The sequence below is a fragment of the Vitis vinifera genome, chromosome 16, assembly GCF_030704535.1.
Source record: "Vitis vinifera cultivar Pinot Noir 40024 chromosome 16, ASM3070453v1".
Lineage (NCBI taxonomy): Eukaryota > Viridiplantae > Streptophyta > Magnoliopsida > Vitales > Vitaceae > Vitis > Vitis vinifera.
Window position 1 is genome coordinate 7,403,553 of NC_081820.1, and position 17,318 is coordinate 7,420,870.

Consider the following 17,318-nt stretch of genomic DNA (forward strand, 5'->3'; position numbering starts at 1 on the left):
AAACTCCGATTACTAGCTCACTTCCGTATCCCATTAATAGAAATTTCCAATCAAATTCACTAGTTGAACCTTGTTTAGAGGATGAAGATGTTGGTGGTGATGCATCAGAACTTCCACATGCCCTTGACAAAGGACTTCCACACAATCCTGGGTTCCCATCAAAGGAAGCATTTGGAAATGTTGTAAATTGATTTCCTTGTGGTATAGGCCCCGTCAGATGATTATGAGACACATTGAAGAATGCAAGGAATGTTATCCTTGTTAGTTGCAAAGGGATCTCTCCTGAGAGCTAGTTCGGGGAAAGATCCAATGACTCCAGCTGTGGTAGGTTCCCCAAGGAGGATGGGATATGGCCAGTAAGATTGTTGTCGCCAAGGTTCAGCAAATGAAGCCCCTTGAGGTTCCCAGTGGAGGTTGGAATTTGTCCTTTGAAATTGTTGCCTGAGAAATCAATTGCTATTAAAATATCAGGGATCTTCTCAAAAAACCTCTGCATACCTCTATTTATCATTGTCAATGAGTACAAGTAATGGCCAGTCCATGTATACCCTAGGTTTTCAAACTCTGGGTGTGCCTGCATGTACCTAAGGTCGTTTGCAATATCTGTAAGTTTCATGGCATCCCAATTTTGGAAATACTCTGATGGTAAATCACCTATAAACTTATTGTCAGAGAGATCGACGATGCACAACTTGGGAAACCTGAAATTCGAGTGCCAGCTCCCTATTGCACCATGGAATCTGTTGGATCTCAAAATAAGAACCTGTAGCTGTGGGAGGGCTCCAAGCCAGAAGGGGAAAATATCATCGATTTGATTATTTCCAAGAACAAGGTGCTCGAGCATCATGCAATTGGCAAATGATCTTGGTATTTGGCCTTGGAATTGATTTTCACCTAAATCAACCACCCTCAAATTGTTTGTCACTGTGCATGTTTGAGGAAAGGGGCCATCAAGGCTGTTGCTTCCCAGATCCAGTACGGACAGAGATTTACTCAAGTTGTCCAGACATTGGGGAATCCTGCCACTCAAATTGTTACTAGACAAATCAAGTAACATGAGAGAACTCACGTTGCAAATAAGTGGCGAAATTTCTCCGATCAGTTTATTTCTAGAGACTGAATAATATTCAATGGTTGATGGTGGTGGAATTGGAAGTGGTCCTTGCAACATGTTAGAATCAAGCATTAAAATGCTTAACCTGGACCATGGAAGCACAACTGGATGTTGGTCAAAGTCGGTTAAAAGGTTTCCAGAAAGGTCAAGAGTCCCTAGGTTTTCTTGGCTTATGTTCCAAATCCACTTTAGAATTAGACCATGAATTTTATTATTGGCAAGGGAGAGCACCACCAATTCATCTTGGTTCCGCAGGAAATCAGGAAACTCAGTTAAGTTGCATGAATCCAATCCTAAAAGCTTAAATTTAGGGAGAGTAACATTGGTTCTGGTGTAACCGAGCAATGATAAACTGTTGCCTGATAATTGGAAACTGGTGAGGTTTTTGAGCTTAAGTAACATGTTAAGTTCCACTGTCCCACTCAAGGAATTTCCTCCTACAGAAAGAGATTGAAGATTTACAAGTTCAAATAATGAACTTGGGATTCCACCTTCTAAATTGTTTGTCCCAAGTTCTAATACAGTCAATTGGGTGAGGTTCATGAGCCAAGATGGGATCTGACCACTCACTTGATTTTCTGCAAGAGTCAAAGTAGTTAGCTGACTCATATTTACAAGAGAGAATGGGATTTCTCCAATTAAATTTATTTGGCGGAGATGCAAAGCAGTGAGTTTTGTTTGCTCACCAAGCCAAGCAAGGGTCCCAACACTGAAATTATTAAAAGAAAGGACTAAAAAAGTGAGTTGGGTAAGATTTGCCATGGAAGAAGGAATTTGGCCACTAAAAGAGTTATTTGAAAGGTCTAAATAGGATAACTGGGGAAGGTGACCAAGTGGAGATGGGACCAACCCAGTGAAATTGCATGAGCTGATGTCCAACTCAGTCAAAGAACCAAGCCTCCCAATTGAAGTTGGTAACTCACCAGAAAAACTCGTACCATAAAGATGCAACTCTTTTAACGGACTGGTTTCCTGAAATTCAGGCAAATAACCAATCAGATCTGGATTGTAACTCACACTAAGAAACTTTAGGCTTGGTAGCTGAAAAATGTTCATTGGGAATTCACCATGCAATCCACATTCTCTGAGAAAGAGAGTTGTCAATGAAGATAAATTTGCCAACTCATGAGGTATTGTTGAAGAAATGTTCACCTCGCTTAGATGAAGTTTCTTTAAGTGGGCAAAGTTCTGAACCAGATTTCTCAAGCAAGGCTTTTGAAGCTGCAACATTGGGTTTGCCTAGAGATCAAGGAAAACCAAGTTGGACAGTGCTAAGAGTTCCGATGGGATTTGGGCGGCGAATGCAGAATCAGAGAGATTGAGACTTCTAAGCCTTAAAAGCTGACCAACACTAAATGGGATCTCAGAGTAATTGAAATCATTATCAGAGAGGTCAAGCCTCCGGAGATGAACAAGACTGAAGAGGGTGTTGCTGGAGTTGATAGAACCATAGAGACAACTGCTGGCAAGGTGAAGACCGATCACATGGCCAGTCTCCCTGTCACACTCAACACCATCCCAAGAGCAGCAATCACTTCCTTCTCCTTCTCCATGGGATTTCCACATTGCAACTTTTGGATAAGCAGAAGGATCACCAGAGGCATGCCCATCAATCAAAAAGCTTTGCTTGAACTGAAGCAAGGCAGAGCTCTCACTATCATGGCACAGTGGCTGCTGCATAAAAGAGGAAGAGTCAGCCACCACTGGATAAAAAGATGAGAGTAAAAGTAGAAAGCGCATGAACATGAAGAGACACAAAGTTGAGCCCATATTTTCTATGGATAATAAGAAAGCAAATGGGAGTGATAAGGGTTCACAGCCCATATTTTTTACATAATAAATATGTTAAAGCTCATTATTAAAAAAAATTAATTCTAATGATGTTATTTTAAAATTTATTCAATTAATAAATATACATATAAAAACCATCATTATAATTTTCTTAATAAGTATTTGTTAATATCATTTATATGATAATTAAATATTAAAAATTCACATATGCATCATCATTTATTTTACATTATTGAATGCATTTAAATTAAATAAATTACAGTTTTAATATTAAATATATTATCATTATCTCATTAACCCTATTTTAAAAAATCACTATCACTTTACTTTTAAATTTTTTATATTTATCCTTTTAATTTTATTTAATTTTTAATTTTTTATTTAAAATATTTAAAATATAAATTTATTCAAAAAATACTAAAATATAAAAAAATAATTAAGTTCAAATATTTTATAAATTAAAATTAATTTGATTAGATAAATAATAAATTATTAGTACTGACATATCTTTGTGTACCGATTTTTTATCTTTAATCATACCTATATTAATTACACTTAAAAAATAATTTTAACATGTATATTTTTATTTATTTTATCTTAGAGTTTCTCCAAATATTTTTATGAATTTTGAATAATTTTTATCTTATCATATTTTTATCAAAATATCCATCAATATTTCTGCGATATTTTTTATATATCCGTAAAATTTAAGTATCGATATATTTGTATTTACCCATATTTCAAACCTTGATATTAACTTAAAGAGTTTTGACTACCTCCATCCCAAAGTTTTTCTTCAATAAATCCCTTGTTTTCAAGGTTTCATCCTATTCTAAAATGGTTTTGCTTTACTTTAACACCTATTTAAAACTTGATATTAAAAAATTGTCAATGAACTAAAACTTAGAAGATATGTTATAGAAAACAAATGAAAACATAGAAATTACTTTCGAATTTTAGTTTATTTACATATGTTAAAAGGAGTGAATTGTGCCTTTTTTTTTAATTCATTTTAAATAAAATATTTTAACCAAGTTCTTTTTTGATAAAAATATAATTTGTACCTTATTGAAATATTAATATCCATATTTTATCATTATTGATTATTTCTTAACACAAAAAATACCATTCATATTTTATTAAATATTATTTATAAAATTATTTTCTCAATTTTTCACAAAATTTAAATGGAATTTAATTTAATATTAATATAAAATTAAAATTAAAATCTTTTCACAAAATAAAAGAAATTATTTTTATAAACGACATTTATTTTTATTTTTGGTCTTTAAAAACTGTTTGCAATCAAGTTTGGATGCACTTTTTATTTTCTATTTTTTTTTATAAAAAAATGATACTAATCAAGAATTAAAATTTCGGTTTTTATTTATTTATTTTGGAAATGTCATCGATATATCGAATACCAATGGTATCCGACACGATATTGGGTACCGATTATCAATTGATGGAAATTTCGATAATATCGATAATATATGAGTTTGGAGGTGAAATGTTGATGAGAAAAAATCGAGTGTGGGGTGATGTGCAAAGGCAATAGAGAAGAACCTCAAAAAATCGTTGATATATCAAAAAAAAAAATCACCTATTTTTTGGCTATTTTTGTGGCCCAGCCCGCTTGCCAAAGGCTCAAATTTTGGGCGATTTTTATGTACCACTGAGGATAAAGGGATTTATAAGGTCTTCTCAACTGCAGTCCATCATTGGTGTTTACCTTCCCATGTACTACTAACCAAGCAAGGGTCTTCACCTTTGAAGAGGCTTTTGATCTCCACAAAAACTTGAGAAATTTGACAAGGCCAAGGAAAAAAATTTAACAGAAAACAAGCCTGATGAGGACAAAGACCAAGCTCTTGAATTTGCCACAAAAGAATAAAAATGCATTGAACTAAGGGATGACATGAGTCTTTGAAGGAGTTTAATTTCTATATCAGTGAGATTAGAACGAAAATTAAAATTTCAAGAGAGTGGATAGGAATTGCCAAGGAAAATTGAGATGATGAAGTTTTTCACTGAAATAACTCTATAAAGACAAAGGAATTGAGAGCACAAAGTTTGGTTACCCCACCATAGATCTTCCCAAAAATGGATTCTCTCGTCATTCCCCACCACTAGGCAAATAAATGGGGAGAAATCTTGGAAAACTTGAACAATAGCCTTCCAAGGACATCTGTGTGACCTTCTAACCAACATATTTTTGTTCCATCTATCAGGATGTGTCCCATAAATATTCGTAATAACCTTATGCTAAAGACCACTCCTTTCCCTAGGGAACCTCTAAAGCCATTTCCCTAAAAGAGTATTATTTCTTCAAGAAGTCTTCCCGAAACCCAAACCTCCCAACTCTTTTGGCCTACAAACAACATTCATCTAATAAGATGATCTTTCTTCCCTTCCTCTGCCCTAGACCAAAGGAAATCCCTTTATAGTTTCTCAATCTTTGAGGCTATTGATACTGGGATTTTGAAGAGGAAGTAGCTTAGGATATGAGACAGACTTAAATGAATTAAAGTAATCCTTCCCCCCCCCCCCCCCTCCCCCCCCTCGAGACAAAAAAAAACTTTTTTCCATCGATCTAACCTCCTCGATCTCAACCACAAGATCCCAAAAGCCTATTGTCTTTGGGTTCCCTCCTAATGGAAGACCTAAATAAAACAAAGGCCACTCTGATACTCTACAATCAAGGATCGAAACCAAACTAGACAACAACTCTTGGCTTGTATTAATACCTGAAATGGTGTTTTTTTCTAAATTGATTTTTAATCTTGATACTTGCCTAAAAATCAAAAGGATTAGCTTGAGGTTTTGTAGATGTTCTGGAGAGGCTTTAGAGAAAAAATTGGTGTCATCTGCAAACTGTAGTAAAGACACTCTAGTCCTATCCCTTCCCATAATGAAGCCCTTAGTTAACCCAGTTTCCTTTACTTTGATCATCATTCTATTTAGAACATTTACTACTAAGGTAAAAAGAAAAGGAGAAAGGGTGTCTCTTTGTCTCAAACCTCTAATGGCCTTAACCTAACCCTTTGTATTTTCGTTAACTAGGATTGCAAAACTTGTTGAAGACAAACAATCTCTCATCCAAGATCTCCATTTTTGGTTGAACCCCTTCCTTTCTAGAACATGGTCTAAAAGGCCCCAATCCACATGATCATAAGCCTTCTCAAAATTGATTTTGAAGACCACCCCTTTCTCCCCTGACCTCTTTTTCTCATCAACCACTTCATTGGCTATCAACACATCATTCAAAATTTGTCTCCCTTCAAAAAAGGCTCCTAGAGAGCCAAAGATTGTTTCATGGAGGACTTTGCGTAAACGCCTTGATAAGACCTTAACAACTATCTTATATAAATTTGTAACCAAGCTAATAGGTCTAAAATATGATATTTTAAAGGTTTGGCTTTTCTTGGGCACTAAAGAAATGAAGGTAGCATTTGCTCTTTGATTTATTATTCGATTAGTGTGGAACTATAGAAACACCCTCATAAGGTCCTCTTTGATCATATCCCAACACTCTTGATAGACTGTAATAGTGAACCCATCTAGACCAGGGGTCTTTTCCTTATTCAATTGGAAAATTGCTAAGTATACCTCATCTTCAGAAAATGGCCTGTCTATCCAAGCCTCACTCTTTCCAGAAATAGGGACCTAATCTAAACCTTCAACTCTCTAAAAAGCACCTTCATTTGGAATGGAGCTTCCCAAAGAAATTTACAATCTCCTTTGAAATAATTTCAATGTTGTTTAGAGTCACCCCCCCTTTAGAGACCAATGACTTAATGAACTTCCTTCTTCACCTTCCATTGACCACTCTATGAAGTAACCTAGAATTGTAATCTCTTTCTTTTATCCACTTGACCCTAGATTTTTGCCTCCAATGAATCTTTTCATTTAACAACAATTCCTCTAACTCTTTTCTTCTTAAGGTCATTTCTAATAACAGATCATGATTCAAGTTCCTCTCTTGTTCAATTAGATTAATTCTACCTAAGTTCGAAAGAATGAAAATTTTCCTCTCTCTTAAATCTCCAATGGCCACTTTATTCCAATCTTTCAACTTTGATTTAATGAACTTTAATTTCCTTATGAACTTATGACCTTCCCAACCTTCAACGGGACACTCTTGCCACCAAACACTAAAATTGTCCTTAAACTCGGGATGGAGGAGCCACATATTCTCAAACCTGAAAGGAGTTGGACTCCATTGTAAAGGATTAGTTTCCAAACAAATTAGGCTATGATCTAAGTTCCATCTAGGAAGTGCCTCTTGAAGGCTTTGAGAGTAGAAATGGGCCCACTCAGATGGAAACAAAAATCTATCCAACCTCTTGCAAATATGAACATCTTGCATGTTTGACCAAGTAAAAGCTGCATTTCTAAGAAATGAATCAAACAAACCACTCTCCCTTATAAACTCGTCAACACACCTCATGTTTGATGTTAACGTAGAAACACCAAATTTCTCGGAGATCTTCTTTGTTACATTCTACACACCTTATTGGGAATGTTGGACCATATAGGTCTTGTAGCTCCATCCAAAAATCCCTCATTCACAAAGGCTTATGTGAACCATACACTGAAGTTAACCAAAATGAACCTTCTTCACTAGAATTTAACTTCACAGTTACAGAGAAAGACCCTAACACCTTCTCTGTACACTTTAACTTATTTGTATCCCACATGATCACAATACCCCTTAAAGCCCCACAAGCAAGAAAAACAACCACTCTCTGTTTCTTCCTTTCCAGACACTACCCACAAACCTCCTATCCCAAATTTCTCTTTTTGTTTCCTGAAGCGTCACAATATAGAACTTAAAAAACTTCTGACAATTCTCATTTTCTTCTTGGAACCCAACCCTCTTATATTCTAACTTATGATCTTCATGTAAACAAATAAAAGCCAACAAAAACCACAACAAACCTAAGCCTCCCCCTGGATTCCATGGACAGTCTTTCTCTTCCTTCTGAAATAGACATTGTCCGCAAAAAAAGTACTCCTACTCTCCAACGCCACACCTTTTTCACTTTTTTTTAACAATTCTGATCCTCAAACTCTCCAACACCGATTGAACCTTTGCCATCTTCCTAGGCGTGAGACCCTCAATCTAAAAACCTTCCAACGGGAGAGTAGAAGGCTCTGGATCTGGGGACAAACCTCTACTTGAGATGCAAAGCCCTTTAGGTTACTAAGTGGTTCCCTATGGAAAAAACAACCTTCAAGTTTTTGGTTAGAGGCTTTTCTAAGGGATGCCACACCTTCTGAAATGGGCACGCCAACAAGAAGGCTAGACTCATCACTTGGAAATTTCAAATTGGGAACATCCTGAGTAGCAAAGATTAACTCCATTGGATTCGAATAAAGGAGCTGGCATGGAATAAAATGAACAACAAAAACATAAGAGAAGGGAAGAGAGTTTGGAACAAAAGCCCTAATCAAAGGTTAGCCCTTCTCTAAGGATTCTAAGTTAGGAAGACGCACCATGTTTGACAAATTGCAACATGAGAGCCCTTCGTCTCCCTTCGTCTCCACGGTGAATGCTTCGAAAATTTCTGGAACAGGAAGATTAATGCCCTGATTAAAGACTAAACTGCTTCAGACCTTGGCTGGATTTGTTTCAACTAAAAAACCCCCATCAAATTGCATTTCGACACATAAGATGATGCATTAAGGCACAGAGGCCAACCTTTTTGCTTTACACCTTACGATGACTGAGGGACCTTTTCTCTTTGATGACTATTGTGAGTACGCAATCGAAAAAATGTTCTTTGCAAAAGAGTTTAAAACCTGAAAGTTTGGGGACGAAGGTGCTGTAGGACCACCCTTGGAAGACCTAACTTTACCCTCTTTTGTCTCGTGGGCTTTATTAACGACTGGAAAAGCAGGAAGCCCAAAACTTGTTTCTTCACATGGGCTCTCTTTAAATTGGGCCCTAATTGAAGATTAGGCCTTTAAAATGGCATCGAGCTTAGGGGACCTAGAAATGTTTCCCACCACTAGGCCCATTTGACTCCTTCCCAGGCCCTTCTTTCTTTTTGAAACTCCAACCAAATTTGAATTTGAAAAAAAAAAAAAAAAAGCAAGAAAGAGGCTTATAGTTGTATCTCTTGTTCTCTCTTGTGGCGCCATGTGTTCCTACAACTTTTTTAGGCTTGAGAAAGAAGCTTCCTCCTACTGAATTCAACTTGCCCCTATTACGGGTTGACTCAATTCTCAAAAGGTTGACTTCTTTTCCTCTGATGACTAAAACTGAAACCATGAAAAACTAGGCTTCATCTTCCACCTCCGGCAACACAAGCAACACGACATTTGGGTGCATCTCCACCCACAACTTTACCTTCGACAACTCTACAAGCTTCAAAGAGTCCTGGAATACATCCTTTACCTTCCCCAAATTCTTCAAAATGTGGCTCAACTGATTCTCATCCCACAAATGAAAAATGAAGGCCCTTTAGTTCTATCAAACCCTTTTCTGAAGTTTCCAAGTACTACAATATTTTCTCTTAGTGACCATTTCTTCAGAAGAATAGACCATCCTCTCACTGTCATCCTCCCCTGATCTTGGAACCATTCGGCTCTCCCTATAAAATCCACAAAGAAACACCCTTTGTAAACACAAATAGGGGTTACATACACCATTCCTTTCATACCCATCATCCTCGCAATAACTTTTCCAACATAAACCCAATCATGAACTCTTCCTTGACTTTCACATATTATAACTTTGGCCCATTTTCCAACTGGCAATAAAGCTCCATTCCTTGGTTCCTTCTCTACAACAACATCTGCATTGGACCAACATCCTTTGTGAATGCCCTTACCCACCTGAAAATCTCCATACGCCTCATTCGAAGCACTTATAGCATGAGCATAAAATTCCTACACTGAAGAAATCACCTTCCTAAGGGCTTCCCATCCACTGCCTTTAACACCCTCAAGAACAACCAAAGTTGAGGGTTTCCATTTTGTTACAAATTTTGTAATTTTCAGGAATCTCCTTCTATTGTTGAAGCAAATCTCCAGCAAATGAGTCCTAGTCTTGCCCTTAGTCTTTCCAATAAATCCCTTGGCAACCTCCAACTCCACATCTTTCTTCAATTGCTCCAACAACCACTCCAACTCCTCCTTTCCAAAACCCACTGAGAAGATGTAACCTTGGCTTCTCTCTATTATTGAAATCCAAGTTCCCCAAGGGAACTTTCAAACTTAACCTTGAAAGCCTTCTTCTCCACTTCAAAGCTCAACTAAGTAGCCTTATTCTACTTTTTGGAACACAAAAACATCATTACATGGCAGTTTAGCATACATACTTGGTTGGGAACTTGAATTGAATTCATCCTAACCAGTCTCATCACTATTCCAGACTCTTCACAACATCAATACGAATGAGTTCCAATCAACAAGGAACTTAAAAGTGGAAGAGGAAAACCCTCTTTGCATTAAACTAGTTCAATAAGGATTCAATAGGGAAATCATGGAACCCAGCTTTATAGAAATCAATTAATACTTATACTTCAAAACAAAAATCAACTTACCTTAGATGAGGAACACCAATCTTTAGCAATCCTAGTAGTTATATTGCGTTACTGGTCTCAACAAAATTGTGCAATAGCAAGGAAGTACATAAAAATGGAGATCTGTCCCCAAAAACCAAGGAATCTCTATCTCTTATAGAGTGGTGTTAGGTGTAACAAGTTGTTGTTTCACTTAAATAGCTACCAGGTGTCCTTTATCTGCGAGTTATGAGTGTCCCTTCTACAATCAAGCAACTTGTGTGATAGCTTGTGTAGTTGGGTTATGATAAGGACATGTGGGTTGTTTCCAGCCACAAGTTGGTGAAGAAACACAACATTCTAGCAATTGCTAGATGTCCTTTACATGTTGTTGATGAGTGTCTTGTGTTGTGTTCTTTGTGTTCCATTTGTATTTGCACTAATAACTTGTGTGACTGAATTATAGTGAAGTTGTGTGGTCTATTTTCATTCACATTAATGGTGATGTAGCATTGGTCATGGGTGAAGAACCTTAAGTGCCACTATGTACAAGTGAACATTTTCTTTTCAAAAGAACCTTTCTCCTTTAGAGGAATCCACACTAAGCTGTCATAGATTTTCAGCAAGAATATGACACCCCTCAAGAAGACCCTTACTTCCAAGGAAAATTATAGTATATCTCCGTAGTCTCCATTGATTTAACTGAACAAATAAAGAATCTCCCCGCACCATTGGATTGATGCTCCTAGTACAACCACCCTCTTCAGCCCAAGCCTTGACGTACTCCTTTACATCTTCATCCCTACAATATGCCTCCACCATTTCTAGCCAACAAGACATGCTCACCTCCCCAAACCTAATCCAAGAGGATAATCCTTTTCTCATCTCTAGAATTTGACTTTTTAGCCTCCAATTAACTTCCTCAAGTGAAATTTCAAAATATTTTGACTCAACTGCAAACCAGTTCCTCCTTCCTTTCCCTCCTGAATTTTTTTTTTTTTTTTTTTTTTGTGGTTTCTTATTCTTATTACACCAAAGTAGAACATGGAAGATTGGAAAGGTACTTCTATATTTCAAACCATATATGTTGTGGGAATGAAACTTGTAAACAAATTATTGATGGAGACAAAAATATGAATATAATGTCTAAAGTAATTTTTCCAAGGTTGAATTTGCCATAGGAGACACATCCTCAACTAGATTTAACTCATTTCCTAATAGAAACTAAAAAATTAAGATCTAATATTGAAAAAATTGGATGTATAGAACAAGATTTAGAAGAAATAACAAGTGGTGTAGCACAAGGCTCAAAGTCACCTATGTTTTCCAGATGTAATTTATTCCAATCAAAAGATTGATAGCCTTTCTTAGACTTATCTCTTCAAGAATACATTTGTAACTCATAGAGGTTTTTTAGTTTCCTTTTCCTCCATAACTAGTTGATCTAGATGAAATTTCTTCTTGGTTAATTTTAGCCATAGGAGATATGGAAGGTGGTTGTAATGTAGGCTAAGGATGTTGTAATAGAGGCAGAGGATTAACAACAAATGTTAGTAACATCTCACCATCCCAAGGATGATCTTCCACACTTCGGTTCTCACCCTAAAAAGAACTTTAGGCAAAATATGGTTGTGACTTGAAGAAAATGACATCTATAGTAACAAAAAACTTCTTAGTTGGAAGATAAAAATATTGATTTTCTTTGTAAGAGAATAGCCAAGAAAGACGCTTAAGTGACCTAGGATCAAGTTTACTCCTATCATGCTTTTAGATACAAACGAATGTTGTATAACTAAAAGTTTTTTGTGTAAGAGTGTTGAACAAGTGAGAGGTTAGAAGAGCACATTTAAGAAAGTCCAAAAGTGTCTTAAAATTGTTGACCCGGTCAAGCATTCTATCAATGAGATAACAAGCTACTTGGATAACTTCTCACAAGTAATTTGGCATTCCCATGGTAAACAAGCGTAGGCAATATCAAGTAAATGTCTATTTGTCCTCTTAGCTATCCCATTTTGTTGAGGGGTATCAACTCAAGATGTTTGATGAAAATACTATTTTCATTCATGTAGGTCTACAAGGTAAAAGAAAGAAACTCCACTCCATTATTCTTTCGAAAAATTTGTGTTATACAACCAATTTTTCTAAATGCTTAAGCTTATAAGAAAATTGATTGTCTAACATAATATCAAAGCCTAGTTTGATGAGAGGTTATGTGTTCAAGCCTCACTGCATATTTATTTCCACAATTTATTAAGCCCAAAAGAGGTTGATTGTGGTTGTTTGCCTATACATGTGCCTCTCCACATGTCAAAGAGCATGATATATATAGTGGACCAAAAGTGTACAAGTTTAAGGTTTTAAGAAAGTTGTTTAACATGGGATTAGCCATGACGAAAATGTTGTTAAAACTCAGTAAAATAGCGTTGATATTTTAGGTTTCGGTGGAGCTTGATTGAAATTATTATAGAATATATCTCTTGCCTGAAATTTCTAGATATGTTCCAATTTTTTCTCCATTTATCGGATTTTTTTTTTTCGATTTTTCCCTGATTTATAGGGATTTTGTGGATTTTTCAGCTGCACATGTATGTCGGCCAAAGGGTTCTCAACCCATTTCAAAAAGTGAGATTGGCATGCCTAAGGCTTGAACACGGTTCTTCTAGGAGAAAAGCCAGCTTTCATTTGCTTAAGAAACCATGCCCTTGTTAAATTTCTTACCCTACATATTATATATAGTATATTGGAACATAAATTTTGTATGCATTTAAATAAAATGTTAAAAAAAAAATTGTCAAAATTTTCTTTGATATTTTCTGCTATATTCTGATATATCCGTAAAATCCAACTATTGATATATATGTAAAAATCGATATTTTCATCCTTGGTATCAAAGTCTCATTTGGCAAGAGGTCATGTGTTCGAGCTTTATCATTTGTTAATTTCCTTAATTTATTAAGCCAAAAAAAAAGAGGTTACTTTATTTCCTTAATTTATTATGCCCACGTATAAACCCAAATGAGGCTAACATGTGAGAGAGGATAGTAAAGTAAATTATATATGTTTTGAACCCAAATCCTACAAGTTTAAGCTTTGAAGAGAGTTGGTAGTTCAACAACCTTAAATTTAGCTTGAAACAAATGTTGAGTCATTCTATGAAAGGTTTGGAACACTTTAGCTATTTCAGATTTTTCTTTAAGAAAGTATACTCGACATAATTAGGTATTTCAGAAGTAAAAAACTAATTTGCCTTTGATACATTGGTCATAAGTGAAGGATCCTAAATGTCACTATGTACAAGTGAAAAATGTTGAAATTATTTATAGATTTGGATAGGAAAATTGTTGAAGAAGATAGGATCAACTGAGATAATTAGCAAGATATTAGGAGATTTATTCTTTTGTAATATATTAGACAACTGTATATTGTTAGGTTGTTAAGTTGTTTCCAATTTTAGTGTTGAGAAAATCCTCTATAAAAAGGAAGCCATGTATACAGTTTTGAATATAGAATAAAAATACAAAAAATATATTCCTTTCCTATTTTGTTTACATGGTATCAGAGCTACCCTAATTCACCCCAAAAAACCCTTGCAATTTTTTTTTTCTTTCAGCGTATTTTTTTTTGCTAACCAATAGCCATGTCTAATATTTCTTTTAAGTCAAACACACTTGTTTCCTTTTCCAACCTAACAACTAAACTTGCAACCTAAACCCATAATACGGAACCCCATCCTATTCAAATTACCACCATTCGCCTCAATGGTGACAATTTTTTAAGATGGTCTCAATCAGTTCGCATATATCTTAGAGGGAAAGGGAAGATTGGGTACTTGACTAGAGACAAGGTGGCACCGACATCGGAGGATCCTCTGTACACAACCTAGGATGTAGAAAATTCAACGGTGATGACATGGCTCATGAACTCCATGAATGAGGAGATTGGCTCCAATTATATGTTCTACTCCACAACCAAAGAATTGTGGGACAATGTGAATTAGATGTACTTTGATTAAGGTAATCAATCCCAAGTGTATGAATTAACCCTTAAACTTGGTGAGATTTGGTAGGGAGAAGAATCTGTCACCAAGTACTTTAGTTTGTTGAAGCTTCTTTGGTAGGATTTGGATCTGTTCAACGACTACGAATGGGAGTCCATTGATGATGCTAATTATTACAAATAGACTGTGGAGGCTCATAGGATTTATAAGTTTCTTGTTGGACTTAATGTAGAGTTTGATGAGGTTAGAGGACGGATTATTGGCAGAGTTCCTCTTCCTAAAATCAGCGAAGTCTTTGTTGAAGTTCGAAGGGAAGAAAGTCAACGACATGTAATGTTAGGAAAGAAATCTATTAGCAAAACTGTTGGAAGTTCTGCACTCAGTGTTGCTAAAGTTCCTGCCAATAAAGCAACCAGTTTTCAGCGAGGACCTGGAGAAAGGCCATGAGTCTAGTGCGGTTATTGTAACAAACCATGCCATACTCAAGAAACCCATTGGAAAATCCATGGAATACCAGCAAATTAGCAAAGCAGCATGCTTGGATAGAGAAGTAATCGTTCAAATCCCAAGGCCAATGCTACTATCAATGAATCAAAGTTAAGTCCCTTCAGCAAGGAGCAGATGGATCACCTTCTAAAACTGCTAAAATCTAATTCTCCATTGGGTATTCCTAGTATTTCTCTAGCACAAACAGGTAGTGCACCTAATGTCTTTTCATGTTGTTTCAATTCTACTCCATGGATGATTGATTCTAGAGCTTCTAACCATGTGACTAGTTTTTCAAATCCGTTCAACACTTATTCACCATGTTCTGGCAGTGAAAAAATTAGGATTGCAGATGGTAGTTTCTCACCTATAGCTGGAAAAGGCTTGATAAAATTATCTGAGAACATAGATCTTAAATTTGTTCTTCATGTTCCAAAACTAGCATGTAATCTTTTTTCTGTGAGTAAACTTACCATAAACTCTAATTGTCATGTTTTTTTTTCTATGATTCTCACTATGAATTTCAGGACCAGAACTTGAGGAAGAAGATTGGCAGTGCTAAGTTGATAGATGGCCTTTACTACTTTGATGGTGTTTTCTCTAACAAACGAGCTTAGGGCCTTAGTAGTGTTAGTTCTCTTTCTGTTTATGTACAAATAATGCTTTGGCACTTAAGACTAGGACACCCTAGTTTTCTATATCTTAAACATTTGTTTCCTTCTTTGTTTAAAGGATTGGATTGTTCATCTTTTTATTGTGAAAGTTGTTATTTATCTAAGAGTCATCATACTACTTATTATCCAAAATCTTCTATTCCCTCAAAACCATTTTATTTAATACATAGTGATGTGTGGGGACCTTAAAAAATTACAACAATTTTTGGAAAAAAAAAATGGTTTGTTATCATAATAGATGATTATACACATTTATGTTGGGTTTATTTGATGAAGGAAAAATCAGAAGTTGGAAAACTTTTCCAAAATTTTTATAACATGATTGAAACTCAGCTCCAAGTAAAAATTGGCATTTTTTCACATTGATAACAAAATTGAGTATTTAAATGAATTTTTGGGTAGTTTTTTTGAAAGAAAAAGGTATCCACCATCAATCTACTTGTGTGAATACCCCTCAACAAAATGGAATTGTTGAAAGAAAAAATAAACATTTACTTGAAGTGGCTCATGCAATTATGTTTTCCATGAATGTTCCAAGATACTTTTAGGGGAAATCTATTTTGACAGCCTCCTATCTCATTAACCGAATGCCTACCAGAATTCTTAAGTACATCACACCACTAGAATGTTTTCAAAAAATCTTTCCTTCATCTAGAATGTACTTTGACTTACCCCTAAAAGTTTTTGACTGCATTGTTTTTGTTCACCTGCCTAATCATAATCAAACTTAATCCAAGGGTAGAAATATGTGTTTTCATTAGGTATGCCTCTAATTAAAAAGGGTATAAATGCTGTAATCCCCAAACCAGAAAAATGTATGGATGGATGTCTCTTTCATTGAAGATAAATCTTTTTTTACACAAATCTCAAGGGGAGAATGATGTAATGGAAGAAAATTTTTGGGATTTATCTCCCACTCCATTACCAAATACAATTTTAACTACTACACCTCCTATTTACAATCCCAAGGAACAATGTGATAAGACTGACAAAAATTCTAGTCATATAGTGCTAAACATTACTGTATCTGAAACAGGGGGAGAATCAGTACAACCAAATATTGAGTGTCTGGTTTATACTCGGAGAAAGACTCATCAAAAGAGTCAAATTCAACCTATTCCTCTTGGTAATGACCAATCTCGACCTTTGGGAACTAAATCTCTCAATATCACAGGTAGTCCTACTTCTAACCTACTTTCAATTCCTGTCATTTCTTCTTTAGACCTTGTTATTGCTATAGCCCTTAGAAAAGGTACACGAACCTGCACTAAATATCCCATTTCCAAATATCTATTCTATAAAAAAACTCTTTAAAACTCATAACCTAAAAAATCTTACACATGTTTGTTCCAAGAAACATTTAGGAAGCCCTTGATGATCCAAATTGGAAAGTAGCAGTGATGGAGGAGATGAATGCTCTTAAAAGAAGTGGTACTTGGGAGTTAGTAGATTTACCTAAGTAGAAAAGAATTGTAAGTTGTAAGTGGGTCTTTACTGTGAAATGTAAAGTTGATGGGAGCATGGAACTATATAAGGCGAGACTAGTAGCAAAAGGATTTACTCAAACCTATGGTATTGATTACTAGGAAACTTATGCTCATGTGGCCAAGATAAACTCAATTAGAATTTTGTTATATTTGGCTATAAATTTCAACTGGCTTTTACACTAGTTAGACATAAAAAAATACCTTCCTAAATGGAGATCTAGAGGAGGAAGTATTTATGAACCTACCACTCGGATTCGA

At 35.5% G+C, this 17,318-nt stretch overlaps 1 protein-coding gene across 1 annotated transcript; it reads right to left on the reverse strand.

Moving 5' to 3' along the window:
- Positions 1–289: 289 nt before the first annotated feature.
- Positions 290–11,238, reverse strand: LOC132255282 (receptor like protein 27-like). The gene is made up of 11 exons (XM_059743354.1): positions 11,175–11,238; positions 9,821–10,089; positions 9,558–9,748; positions 9,435–9,504; positions 9,261–9,338; positions 8,405–8,497; positions 8,182–8,290; positions 2,461–2,817; positions 2,267–2,353; positions 2,038–2,086; positions 290–1,823 (listed from the first exon to the last, which is right to left on the reverse strand). Exons 1-11 carry the CDS (start codon positions 11,236–11,238, stop codon positions 290–292), a joined length of 2,901 nt encoding a protein of 966 aa, XP_059599337.1.
- Between the last annotated feature and the right edge of the window lie 6,080 nt (positions 11,239–17,318).